General features: G+C 42.1%; 1 protein-coding gene across 1 annotated transcript in view; it reads right to left on the reverse strand.

The window, feature by feature from the left end:
- The window catches only part of LOC124709352 (sushi, von Willebrand factor type A, EGF and pentraxin domain-containing protein 1), a 547,768-nt gene that overhangs the window by 108,729 nt on the left and 424,003 nt on the right, over positions 1–15,036 (reverse strand). The window contains exon 6 of the mRNA XM_047240832.1: positions 14,869–14,991. Coding sequence (XP_047096788.1) covers positions 14,869–14,991 — 123 coding nt within the window. The remainder of the gene's footprint in view (positions 1–14,868; positions 14,992–15,036) is intronic.

Below are 15,036 nucleotides of genomic sequence, written 5' to 3' on the forward strand. Positions count from 1 at the left end.
AATGCTCCATATCCTCTCCAAAGGAAACTTCTATCATCACATCATATCCAGTTCTGAAATCTGCTACGCCAAATACACTGGGAAATCTAACTCATTCCTTCATTAACTCAGTTAGGACCTCAGTATCATATAATCATCCACTAATCCCACTCACTAAAATTACCTACCACCACCAAATTTCTTTCCTCTGTAGCCTTCCTACGTCTAACGTCACATTCCAGCACCACATGCCCTTATGCAATCTCTGTGTATGTTCGAATAACATGTGTTCCGTCTTGCCTACAATTTCCATGCAGCGCCACTAATACCATCATCTATCAACTTGTTAAATTCCTTCCCTACCTCCTGTCTTTAGACTATCATACCACTGACTGTTTCCTGCATAAAGATTGGTATCGAGAGGGGTACGATTGTTTTATTTGTATGGACCATACAACATTTTGAATAAGTACAATGTTGCTCCTGTACAAATTTATTCCCTCCTATGACATCCAGACACTCCATTTTCTCATGCAAGGAAAACTCCATTCATCTAACCCTACAGGATATTGTGCCTATAAAGGCTGTTTGAAAATTCCCGTTACAAATTTCTAGGACTTGTAGAGGGGAGTGACTACATAATATTTTGGATAGGAAATCGTGTCTGGAAACGCCATCCAATGACGCTACAGAGCGTCAAAGTTATAGGCACAGGGCGCGGGTTAGCCGCGCCGTCTGGGGCGCCTTGTCACGGTTCGTGCGGCTCCGCCCGTCGGAGGTTGGAGTCCTCCCTCGGGCATGGGTGTGTGCGTTGTCCATAGCGTAAATTAGTTTAAGTTAGATTAAGTAGTGTGTAGGCATATAGACCGATGACCTCAGCAGTTCGGTCCCGTAAGACCTTACTACAAATTTCCAAATATAGGCGCAGACGCCTGTAAATGTATGTATAAACAGGGTAATTCTGTGAGGATGTAACAAACTTTTAAGAACGATGGAGAACGATAAATGTATCAATCTGAGGTAAGGGTCCCAGTACCGGAAACGAACGAGTCGAAAGTTGTAAGGAAAAACGGTTCTGGTACCTCTGACAGTGGAATACATGCGCGGTACTATTGTTGCTAAGATTGTAGGGTAGGTAGCTTTCAAGGGTGATAGTATGGACCAACACAAGAAAAATGTCTATTAAACAAGGGGTCTAAAATGCATACCTTAATAACTATGAGCACTTGTTCAATAGAGGAAATGTTTTTCACGCTAGCGAAGATGAACAAGTGCTCATAGTGAAACGTCCCCTTAGAAAAATTTATACACGACTGTGCTTAACCTGACACACAATATTTTGTTAGCACAACGCAATCTGACTTTCAGAATTCCCTACAAAAGAATGGCCCTGACTAACATTAAACTATACCTTTCACAAATCACTTACCTCACAAAAATCTTCGCTGCTCAAGCTACTGCAATACAGCGAGCGCCACTACTGCCAGCTAAATAAAAGATTCAAACTATGGAAGGCACTAACTACTGATAGGGATAGTTAGCAAATGAAAGATATTAATAGAGAACAAACAATGTATTTACCTTGATATCATCATATATAAATATAGCAGTTCATGACAAATTTCAAAACTCCGCCATCTCTCTCCCCACATCCACCACTGCTGGCGGCTCACCTCCAACTGCGCAACGCTACGCGCTGTTCACATCCAGCTGCCGCTGCCCAACACTACAATGGCAGACAACAATGCAAACTAGCCACAGACTGCACACAGCACAGCCAGTGATTTTCATACAGAGGTGGCGTTACCAATAAAAAAACCTAAACAGCCTACTTACAATAGCTACTCAGATATGCGTTGTAGAGCCCATGTTTAAAGGCTTTTTTTTCTTCTTTTCGTCAATACTACCACCTCTGAAAGTTGCATACTTTACATTCTTGGCAAAAACAGCACCGGTGCATGTATTCCACTGTCAGAGGTATCAGAACCGTTTCCGAACCAGGGACCCTTACCTCAAACTGACACATTTATCCTTCTCCATCATCATTGAAACTTTGCAACATTATCACAGAATCACCCTATACACACACATACGTTTACAGGCGCCGGCGTCTGTAACTTTGACGCTGTGTAGTGCAGCTAGAAGTTTGTAAAAGATGGTAACGGGAATTTCCGAACACCCTGTATGTTCTGAGATATATCTAGCGCAAGGAATCTAACTCAATCCTTTCCCTTCCGTAATTTCGCCCCAATTTGCTATGATGATCCACCATGACTATCCACTAACATCAAGCAACCACGCAAACACCGCCACCTCCTCTCTTGCCATCTTATAAGATTTTTTCCCACTTATTCCTGCTGCAGCATCAAAACTCAAATTACAGTGTTGTGGTGCCCTGGTTCCCTACAATGTCAACAACAGATTTTAGATATGAAAAGTGACATCGTCATGGTGGAACATAACAGTGGTTCAGTCAATACGGTGGGAGTCCAGGAAAGAAGCTAAACATGTAGAGCAAAAAGAGTGGCGCATTGGCAGAAGATAGTACTTGTCACGGGTTTGCCGCAGAGAGTTCTGCTGCGGTACGATTAGCAGGAGCATCGCAGAGTGTGAATGAACTGGTGCGGCAGCTGGAGACGTGCTTCAAAGTTAAGTGCTGCACTCAGATTCGCCGTGAAATTCTGTTGGTATACAGATTAAATGCAGTGTCGCTTCCAGATGTAGTGAAATTGTAAGTAGGTTGTTTAGGTTGTTATGTTGGTAACGCCATGTAGCGCTCTGTATGAAAATCACTGACTGTGCTGTGTGCAATCTGTGGCTGGTTTGCATTTTTGGAATTTTTGCTATTGTAGTGTTGGTAAGTTGGATGTGAACAGCGCGTAACGTTGCGCAGTTGGAGGTGAGCCGCCAGCAGTGGTGGATGTGGGGAGAGAGATGGCAGAATTTTGAGAGCGGACAATCTGGACGTGTGTCCATGAGAAAGAGTAAATTTGTAATACTGTACATCATGACCTGATATATATATCCCCTGTGGGGTTGTTGGTACCCCCATCGGGCGCCTCCCCGGGTGGCGGATAGGGGAAAGCTTCCTAGATATGGGTGGTACTGGGGAAATGAAATACCCAGGGCGGACCAAAAACCAATAAACCCAGCGGTGTCTGTTCAGCTTCTGGCGACCAGTGGCCAGCGTCTGTTCCTCTAGTTGAGGCGGCTGCACAAAATCTTCTCGAACTCAAAAATCGAGTCGTATACCTGTGGTCTCAACAGATATCACCACAAAAACTAAAATTCAACTTGAACGCATGATGGAAAAGACGACCACAGAGTCACTACCCCAGGCACCAGTCGATAGACTGGATTCACCTGATCATCGGATTCTGGGGGATCAGGGACACCATGCGGAGAAGAATCGGAGCTTCTCAAAAACTCCTCACACTCTCAAAACGAAACGTAAAAATTTTATTGGTACAATTAATGTGAACACCCTCACTAAAACAGGCAAATTAAAGCAACTTACCAACGCAATGGGAAAATTTAACCTGAAAATCACTGCACTGCAAGAGACAAGATTCATAGATGGACACTTTAACACAGAGAATTACAGGATCTACAAGGGCAAACCTGCCACAAAAGTAAGAGACAAACTACCACTTTTCGGAACAGGATTCACCGTACACACTTCCGTACTCGACTCAGTTATTGAGTTCACGTCTCCCAATGAAAGAGTCTCCCTGTTATCAGTAAAATCAGCTAATAAAGCATACACTCTGAGCAATGTGCACGCCCCCACAAATCACCACAATAAAATCTACCCTGAAACAGTGGACAATTGCTGGGAAACACTAGAAGAAACAACAAATAAAGTACCTAGGCACCGTGTGAAAATCTTAGTAGGCGATTTTAACGAACAATTAGGGAAGGAAAAAAAAATCAGAGATACCACTGGACCCCACACCAAACACAAACGTACCAACAAGAATGGTGAAAAACTAATCGACTTCTGTAGAAACTTTGGACTTAAAATAATGAGTACCCAGTTTCAAAAACCTGCACATAAATTAACCACATGGAGATCACCCAGTCTTAGACAGGGTGAATACCAAATAGACCATGTCGCAATTTCCAAAGAAAACTTAAAAGAAATTCAAAACATCAGAACCCGCAAAGGTACCTTTGAATCAGATCATCATCTTCTCCAAATAAAAACAAAATTCCAACCCAACAGAATGCCAAAAAGGCCGTCCAAAAGTACCAAACCAGATCCGGAATATCTGCAACTCAACAAAGAAAAAATCATCATGCAAATTAATCAGGAAAAATCAACAGACGGGAGGAAACTAACAGAGAAAATTCAGGAAGCCCTCAAATTAGGACAACCCCCTCGCAACAGAAAACATCGCTGGTGGAATGCAACCTGTGATGAGGCAGTCGACAACCGAATAACTGCATGGAAAAAATTTAGCAGTCACAAAACTGAAGAAAACTGGGAGAACTTTCTTAAAACTCAAAAACAGACCTCAAAAATAATTAGAAAAGAAAAACGGGGATATGACAACAACAGACTCTCTGAAATCCAGCAGGATTTCATGAAAAATAATACAATAAATTTTTATAAGACTTTCAGAGAAAACTTACAGGGATACCAAGCGCCTAGCTTGTGCTTCAAGAAACCCGATGGCTCTTTGGAAACCAACACGAAAAATAACTGCAAAATCTTAGCCCAATATTTCAGTTCCCTCCTCAACTGCGAACCACCCCAAGAAAAACTTGTCGTCTCTTCTCCAGTATTCACACACCCAGACTCACATGACCCGGATCTTGAAGAAATTATGGAGATAGTCAAGCAGTTGAAAAATAACAAAGCACCAGGAGAAGATGGGATCATTGCTGAGTTCTGGAAACTAAACGATCCTATACTTTTGCAGAAATTACACCATATAATGTCAGACATATGGATAGCGGAGCAGATACCAGAGGACTGGAAATGCGCTCTAATTCACCCGCTACACAAAAAGGGCGACAAGACAGACATGAACAATTACAGAGGAATTTCCCTGCTCCCAGTCGCTTACAAAATCCTTTCCAAAGCGCTTTTAAACAGGATAGAATCCCAAGCAGATACACTAATTGGTGAATACCAGGCCGGATTCTGAAAAGGACGCTCATGTGCGGAACAGATCTGGTGCTTAAAGACAATATTACAAATGAGGAAATGCAGAAACACAGTAGTTACATTCATCGACTTCAGGAAAGCATATGATTCAGTGGACCGTGGAACCCTGTTTAAAATCATGGAAGAATTTGGGATCGACCGAAAGACACGAAAAATCACAGAACAGACACTTACAGGAACAACGGCCAAAATGAAATTCATGGGCGAAGTATCAGAACCCTTCGAAATCAAATCTGGAGTCCGACAGGGGGACGGACTATCGCCAATCCTTTTCAATATTGTTCTAGAAAAGATAATCAGGGAATGGGAACCTCACGTAAAGGGTATCCAAATTGGTATCAAGAAAGAGAACCGAATTAAAGTCAAGCGCCTTGCTTTCGCTGACGATATTGCAATTATCACCAATAACAGAACAGAAGCGATTCACGCAGTGGAAAAACTACATGAAATTTCACAAAAAACCGGACTACAGATATCTTATGAAAAAAAACAATAAATGGAAAGGCAGCCAGAAAATAAATCCCCTTTAATAACAAAATATAGTAAAATTGCACAAGTCCGCCATTTTAAATACCTCGGTGAAACTATACAGTCCTCAGGATTAAACCGAATTGCCAATGAACAAAGAATCACCAAGCTCCAGAAGGCCTACAAGCTAACATGGACGCATTACAACAAGAAGTGCATTTCGACAGACGCAAAATTAAGGCACTATACAACAGTGATTCTTCCAGAAGCAATCTATGCAGCTGAAACAATGGAGATTGATGGTCATTCAAAAATTAAGGAAATAGAAAAGCAGGAAAGTAAAATTCTCAGGAAGATTTGCGGTCCAATCAACAAAAATGGCATTTGGATGAAGAGACCACAAAACGAACTCTATAGAAAGATCAACATAGTAACAGGTGAAATCAGAAAGCGCCGAGCCAAATTTTATACACACATCTACAGGATGGAAGACCCCAGAACAGCAAAGAAATTATTCAATATTATAACAAGGAGTAAATGTAGCACAGAATGGCTGAAATAAGTCCAGAGGGATCTACAGCAGATCAACATAAATAATCTCGAAGATCGCACCGAGTGCCGGCATAAAATCACAGGTGTGAAGTTTGGGGAAAGAACATCGCGTCAGCCTGGTAAAAAATGGACAGAGGAACGGAAGAAGGAGCATTCTAAGAGGATGAGGAGGTTTTGGGAAGCAAAGAAGAAAAACATCCGAAGATGAAATTATGAATTCAAGTTCAATTGCTCTCCTAAAGGGGAACAATCGTTATAATAATAATAATAATAATGACTTTTGAATATTATTAAGGTAAATACATTGTTTGTTCTCTATCAAAATCTTTCATTTGCTAAATATGCCGATCAGTAGTTAGTGCCTTCAGTAGTTAGAATCTTTTGTTTAGCTGGCAGTATTGGCGCTCGCTGTATTGCAGTAGTTCGAGTAACGAAGATTTTTGTGAGGTAAGTGATTCGTGAAAGGTATAGGTTATTGTTAGTCAGGGCCATTCTTTTGTAGGGATTATTAAAATTCAGATTGCGTTGTGCTAAAAATAGTATGTGTCAGTTTAGTGTTGATCAGAATAAGTAAAGAGAGAAATGTCTGAGTAAGTTCAGTTCTGCTCAGCTGTCTGAAAATAAAATAACCTAAGAGGTTTATCAGCACAGTAATTCAGTAATTTTTGTAACGGGATGTTTCAAAATGATTCCAAAAATTTGATCAAGGTCTAGCAGACGTGGGTGATGTCAGTCGGGAAGGAAGGCCATCGACATTCACCGCACGAGGAACTGAGCAGCAATCGCAGGTTTTCGACACATGAGGACGTTCACACAGCTGTTACCGAATGTCTCCATGACCAATGAACGGATTTATATCGTCAAGGAATTGAACGACTGATAGTCCGTTTCGACCACCTCTTTTATAGAGACTTGGATATTATCGTTATAGGAATCAATTAAAAGAACAAATTGAATACATGTTTAAACAAGGAAGCCGGTCGGAGTGGCCATGCGGTTCTATGCACTGCAGTCTGGAACCGTGCGACTGCTACGGTCGCAGGTTCGAATCCTGCTTCGGGCATGGATGTGTGTGCTGTCCTTGGGTTAGTTAGGATTAATTAGCTTTAAGTTCCAGGCGACTGATGACCACAGAAGTTAATTCGCATAGTGCTCAGAGCCATTAAACAAGGAAAACACACATGTACAACTATTTACAGTATACGATGTCTGTTTAAAAAATTCCGGAACATTCCTAATTTCGCGTCAGTAGTGTGTTGGAGCGAAATGCGGTTGGTATACTTGTACATGACTATGCTTAATGTGTAACTGCCGGAAGCGTCATTACTGTATATCTGTTAGTTATTGTTCAGTTTTGTACTGGGTACAACATTGCGTCGCACAGTTTACGAATTTCGAGATGGCAGAATTAGATGAGCAACGCGTCTGCATTAATTTTTGCGTGAAACTCAAGAAGACCTTTACATGAACACACCAAATGATGCAGAAAGCCTACGGTGATGACTGCTTACGCCGTACTCGGTATTACGAACGGTTCACACGGTTTAACACTGGCCGGACGGAAGTTAAAGATGACCGTCTCTCAGGACACCCCTCGATGTCTACTGACGACGCTTTGGAACGTCAACGAAATTGTGCGTGGCAATCGAAGACTGTCCGAGCGATTGCAGAATAATGTAACATTTCAGTTGGACCATGTCATGAAATCCTGATATAGGATTCGTCCCACGGCATGAGTCAAGACCAGAAAGATCTTCGCCTCGCAATCTGTGAAGAGCTTTTGGATCGCGCAAATGGGAACGAGAGATTCCTTAAGAGAATTATAACTGGCAATCAGACATGGATCTACGGTTATAATGTTGAGACCACGGTTCAGTCTTCGCAATGGGAGGGGAAAGGTTCTCCAAGATCAAAAAAGGCTCGTCAGGTCAGGTCAAATGTCAAAGCCATGCTGGTAGTGTTCTTCGATTTAGAAGGATTTGTTCATCATGAATTCATGCCACAGAGTCAAACTGTTAATCGATGGGACAGTCGGGACGTGTTGCGACACCTGCGAGGAAAAATATGAAAAGGAAACGGCCTGAAATGTGGCGAGACATTTCATGGCTCTTGCATCACGATAACGCACCCGCTTATTCATCCCTATTGGTGCGCGACTGTTGAACAAAAAACGAAATCGTTGTGTTGCCTAATCCTCCATACTATCCAGACATGGCCCCCTGCGGACAAATTTTTTTACTTCCAAAGTTGAAAACCCCGTTGAAAGGAAGATTTGCAACGACAGACGAGATAAGAGAAAATTCGCAGCGGCACTTCGCACGATCCAACAAGAAGCGTACCAAGAGTGCTTCCGGAAGCGGAAACGGCATTGGGAGCGGTGTATCAATTGTGGAGGAGAGTATTTCGAAGGAGACTGTGCATAATAAGTAAAAGGTAAGCGTAGAAAAATTTTGTGGACGAAATTCCGGAATGTTTTGAACAGAACTCTTATAAACATTGAACAGCCCAGACCAAACATGAATGTCAGAACACTCTATCCTGGGGACAGCCTCGTCGGTTGCTTCATTTAGAGACTGAATACCACCAGGGAAACCCCTGTTAGGACACTCATTTACGTACAATGTGGCTCATTGTCTGATTCTCACCACAATGCACAAGCCCCACTCGTGCGTGTTTTATTTGCACACACCTTCTCCAGTCTAGTATCTGTTAACCCATAACTCCCTAGGATAACGAAAGCGTGAAAATTTAACAGCTGGTTTGTCAATAAGTTCTTGGTTCCCGGTTTTGGTACCTTGCCACTCCCTTTACCGTTCAGCGTTCCGATTGAACCTAGTGGAGAGCATGCTTCACATGCTGATCATCTGGATTTGAGGTGTTTGCTAGGCAGCGAAAGTAAGTCTTCGTGAGGAGGTATGGATTCATTTTTAGAATCTTACTGCAAACGGATGTAGAGAACGCCTTTCGAAGGTGAGCTCGAGCGATGTTCGACAGTATTGGCAGCCAACATGTAGGTATAGATCTGACTGTCACTAATGATTCTCATAGCTGCATTCAAATGAACTCCAATTTTCATCACACGGGCGCAGCGGGGCCAAACTGGTGCGTAATACGTATTCAGCTGCAGGGTATACCAGCGCAAGGTATCCTTCACGGAGGACTGATGTATTCGCTCCTCATATTATACCTACCAGCTTCCTCACCAATTTCACTCCTGTGTGTACCTTTTTAGAGTTTATGATATGTCACCGACCGGTCTAATGTGGCACCAAGCTATTTTGGCTTATGGGTTTACTCGACTGTGCTAAGAGGGCCAAACTGTAGGCTGACCTTTGCCGATGCTACGCAAGTAGAGAGATGGAAAGATATACTAGTACATCTGTTTTACAAGCATTAGGTCTAAGCCACTGCGTCTTAAAATAATCACGGAGTTTAGTGAAACTGTTTTTGTAAACAATATCTTGTAAAACTCTAGGTAACATCTTAAGCAGCATGTTAAGCGCTCGGCAGTTTAAAGTACACCAAGGTGAAAAGAAGAGTAGATGGCATGTGCTCAATGATGCCCTGCCTCAAGTCTGTGTTCTTGCTGTGTTATTCAACCTCTACCTAGCAGTCCTGCCGAATTCCATATGCCGTAAATTCCAATATGCAGACGATCTTGCAGTTTCATATCGGTTTGTAGATCTTTCTGAATGGGAATAGTTTTGGTGGCTATTGAGAAAAGTAGTGTCGTGAACCTGTATCATTTTGAAGTTTAGTGCAGCATTCAATAAAAGTTACATGGCCCGCCATAATAACGTGTAACTCACTTTTTGAAGTCCCCGCATAGAATCCATTAGAGTGTCAAATACATTTTGTAAAGTAATTTTACTATCCTGTAAATAAACGAATCTCATCTCGTTGCATTTTAAAGTGTTTGAGAATAGAGTGGAGATTAGGGACCAGCCACCGTCCACTAGGAACATAATATCACCACACTCCTATAAATTTCCTGTCTGGAATAGAGGGTGTCTTCTTCACTCCTGTTTACCTGAATGATTTATTGCCATGTGTTAGACACGTAGACGAATAGCTCTGTTGACAATGTATGAAATTCTATGCATGTACGTAGCAATGTTCGTCACTTGCTCATTATTTGCCAGCAATAAAAAAAAAATGGCTCTGAGCACTATGGGACTCAACTTCTGAGGTCATCAGTCCCTTAGAACTTAGAACTACTTAAACCTAACTAACCTAAGGACATCACACACATCCATGCCCGAGGCAGGATTCGAACCTGCGACCGTAGAGGTCGCGCAGTTCCAGACCGTAGCGCCTAAAACCGATCGGCCACTCCGACCGGCTGCCGACAATAAATTGCTTAGAAGAGCCCAGTGGTTTTACGGGAAGTATGTCTATCGGGATACCCATAGTTAGAAACCTACATGCTGAATGCAATACGAAAAACATAGATAAAAAATGAATTATTTTCCTTGAACGGGAATTCTTTAACGTTGCCGCTCTAAAGGCGACATTATAATAAAAAATAAGCCGACACAATTAATACTTTCTTTTCTCAGTGCGGTTTCCAAGCGACCTTAAACGTTGACAAGAGCGCAGATGATTTCTTCCCTCAACCCCCCCCCCCCCCCTTAAACATACACAGAGCAAGTGCTTTACCTCAGTTGATCCTGTAGTCGATACGGAGTTTTGTCCGTGTTCTTTCGTTCTAACTATTCGACTGAATCTTGACTAAAAGAAAGGCAGAAACCTGCGTTTATGATAATGATTCTATTATACTGCGTTTCTGCGAATGTGAGCAAAAGCCGAACAGCCTTCTGAATGTGCTACAATTGTCACGTAAAGCAATAGAGCTACAACTGTCATTATTAGTTGGTGGCACGCTGGTTTCCCAATATCTTAGCTTCTGCTGCACAAGCTTAATAACGACAAACGTCACTCATAATGCTAGGGAAACTTCGCTATAATGGTGATAATAATTCCTCTTTTGGGTATCAGGCTAAGAAAAAGGTATCAGAAGTTAGGGCGAAATGGCGGTTTTTAAACTAGATGCTATCTTTCTAGGAAACAGTTTGGATAAAAATTTTATCTGCATGGTAAAATTCCAGCAAAGCGCTCGCAGTGCTGTTGGACCGCTGATGGCCCCGTGTCCGCCTCGGTGCTTTCAGTTGTTCCCGTCGCTTTTGCGGTAACTGTAAACCCGTCAACCAGAAGGCCTTGGAAGCGCGAAGACCACTTATTTTGACAGGCTTCGGTGGAGCAACGGCATTGACCTTTAGTGATTTGTACCTACGGTCGTATACGACATTTCGCACATAAACTAGAAAAGAATATTTTACTTGCAGACTTTTACGTCCCGCTGACAGCGAGGTCATTGAGACGGAACTAGCTCATTTTTTAGAAGAATGAGAGGAAGAGTAAGCGTAAGTTTTGATGAAGGACCTGTGCCGGCAGTTTACTAAAGCGTTGTGGAAGAACCGGAAACCTAATTCGTGATGGGAAGAATGGAAAGTAAAATGTAAAAAAAAGTCCAAAGCTTGACCTAAGACTAAATTTAAGATACTATTTTAACAATAGTAATGAAGAGTAAAGTGTAGACAGAAGAAGACAATTTAAGGATGTATTAAAATATTTATGTTCATTGTCCCAGTTGCATGCATTATTAATAATGACTACTTCAGATATTTCAATTATAGTCTTCAGACCTAGTTTCAGAAACTAAATACTATTTTTCACTGCTTAACCTGCAAAAATTTTGATAATGTACGACATCTCGTCGCGAGAGATATCGTAACCGTACGTTTAAAAGACGTACATTTTCACAGTCTGAGGCAGTGAGAGACAATTTTTATTTTTTGAAACTAGATAGCAGGAGGATCACTGAATGATCGAAAGTATTAATCATGTGTGCAACTGAGACTGTGAAAGTAAATCTTTTAGCACTCAGGAGCCTATAAGATGTTTGAAAGTCATTCCTTGGGCCATTAGATCGCTGACTTGTCACCAATTAAACTATGTTAATGGATATTTTATCATCTGACTCATCTACGGGGGCGTGCTTAAAAGTAATGCTTCGGAATTTTTTATGTGAAAACTCTTAAAGCTCTTTAAATAAAACAAACTTCATTAACGTTTCACATGTTTATTCTTCATGTCTACATTTTTTCTCTGAACATAGTTACCCTGGTGACGAACATATTTCTCCCGAGAGGTCAGTTTGTTGATACCGTCACTGTAGAAAGTCTGACTTTGTTGACGGAGCCACAACATCTCGTCTGCTTGCATCGCTTCAGCACTGTCAAAGTGAAAGCCTCGAAGGTGTTCTTTAAGCTTTGGAAACGGATCAAAATCGGATGGGGCCAAGTCGGCACTGTATGGAGGATGATCGACGATAATGAAGCCAAGGTGTAGGTTTGTTGCAGATGTTGCAGCGCTCGTGTCATGATTAAGGACGGAAACTCCATGGATGGACGAACTCTTCCGCTGTTAGGAACTCGAGTACAGCACGCTTTCTCATGCACCGACATAGTTACGTTATACGCCGCTTTGTCACTCCCTACAATCCGGAGCGCTCTAGCAGCAGTGTGTTGAAACTTGCGTCTTCGAAGCGAAAATCTAGACCGAGAAATATGCATGACGTATAATTTCTCAACTGATAGCAGGAATAGAATAAAAAATTCAGAGGCATTACTTTTCAGCATATCCTCATAGATATTATCAACTGTTTTTGCACTCCAGAATAAAATTTTCACTCTGCAGCCGATTGTAGGCTGATATGAAACTTCTTGGCAGATTAAAACTGTGTGCCGGACTGAGACTCGAACTCAGCACCTTTGCCCTTCGCGGACGAGTGCTGGGCGGTAGAGCATTTGCCCGCGAAAGACAAAGGTCCCGAATTCGAGTCTCAGTCAGGCACACAGTTTTAATGTACCAGGAAGTTTAATACCAGCACACGCTCCGCTGCAGAGGGAAAATTTCATTCTGGAAACATCCCCTAGGCTGTGAATAAGACATGTCTCCGCAATATCCTTTCTTGCAGGTCTGCTAGTTCTGCATGTTCAGCGGGAGAATTTCTGTGAAGTTTGGAAGGTAGGAGATATAGTACTGGCCGAAATAAAGCTGTGAGGACGGATCGTGTCTTGCTTGGGTAGGTCCATTGGTAGAGCACTTTCCCGCGCAAAGCAAAGGTCCCGAGTTCGAGTCTCGGTCAGGCTCTTGTCACCATTAGCTGACTAATTCGATCTACAAACTTGCTGTGTTCTTCATTGCTTCTACACGTGTTTCAGTTTCAACAACTTTCATTGGCTTATCAGAGTATTTTTTTAATTATATTCTGTGCATAACCAAGAAGTCCTGGATGAAAGTTGAAAACGGTTCTTGTTTTTTATACGAACAAGGTGACCGTACGAACTTCCCCTCACCGATTTGATTTATAGTGACAGCACTGTACGGCACGATTATGACTTCAACATACCTAAACAGGAAGACGCAACTCTCAACCGTTTCTGGGGAAATTGAGTTTGAAAACTGTAAAGTGCTGTTGTACGTTGTAGGGTCTCTAGCATTCAAGGAGTCCACAGCCGTGGGAGTAAGAGCTTAGTTTCAGGAGCGCAAGGTCTCCTGATCGAATCACACTGCTGGTACTACTTTTTTGTGTGCTGTATGCACCAATATTCGGTGATACTGATCGATATCGGTGGACACCACTAAATTGTGCAGCGACCGAGAACTGTTTGTGAATGTAAACAAAGTTTGTTTTACTACAGACGCATTGGAAAAACCATGGATATGGAAAAATTCGAGTTACATGCATGTGCTGTATGTTGCAATAATTATTGTTTTCCATTTTTCTCGGACCAGTATCACCATGATTCGTGCAGTGCTTCATAGGTTACGCATTATACTGGGTAAAAATGTATAAACAAAATGATTAGAGTGATTTGATTTAAAGTTCCTGTGTAGCTTGTTTTTCTAATCTCCTTAAGAAGAAAAATTTATCTCCTTTTTTTCAGGATAATGGTTAGAAAAATAGTAAATGAATAATTAAATATTAATAATTTGTCAGCTGTAATAAATCTGTTGTTAGACTTACATGGGATTAAAAAATGTATGAGAGGCGAGATTCGACCCAGAAACTTCGCGCTTATGAAATTAAGTTAATATATGAGAACACAGGCTTTCTCGGCGAATCTCGGAGATAAAATCTTCTCGGGTTGACAGCCGAGTCAATGTGTTGTTCACCATTGACTCGGCTGTCAACCCGAGAAGATTTTATCCTTAGTAAGTTACTAGCCCAACTACAGGCTCCTTGCTTTGTAGCGACCCTACGTAGTATATGAACAAGCCTCAAATTTTCAAACCCTTTCTTCTCGAAAACGGTTGACAGTTGCGCCTTCCTGTTAACATATGCTGAATTCCTAGTCAAGCGCTATACAACCTATCAATATGAACCAATTCACAGTTCTGGGAGGTGAAGTTCGGACTGTCCCCTTGCAAGTTGTATACCCTCTTCCCAAATGTTCTGATTCATGATAAATCCTGAATTTGAGTCAATGTGCTTGCGATTATTGTACTTGAAGAAATGGGTTGACTTATGGGGGTTCTTATGAGCTGTGGCGATGTGGTGCATAAACGCACAGCCCCTGGCGTTGTTGTTTGAGGACACGGCGTTCCGGTGCGTGAAGCCGTTCCCTTACCTTCCGGCGTGAAGACCTCCACCTCGCAGACGGACAGCGACCCCTCTACGCCAACCAGCTGCAGGAACACGTACTGCCCTACCAGCATCCGAGCGCACGAGAACGTCTTCGTTACGCCCTCCTCTGAAACAAAACACGCCTAACAATAAGAAATTGTCTAAGTAAATA

Source organism: Schistocerca piceifrons, chromosome 1 (assembly GCF_021461385.2).
Source record: "Schistocerca piceifrons isolate TAMUIC-IGC-003096 chromosome 1, iqSchPice1.1, whole genome shotgun sequence".
Lineage (NCBI taxonomy): Eukaryota > Metazoa > Arthropoda > Insecta > Orthoptera > Acrididae > Schistocerca > Schistocerca piceifrons.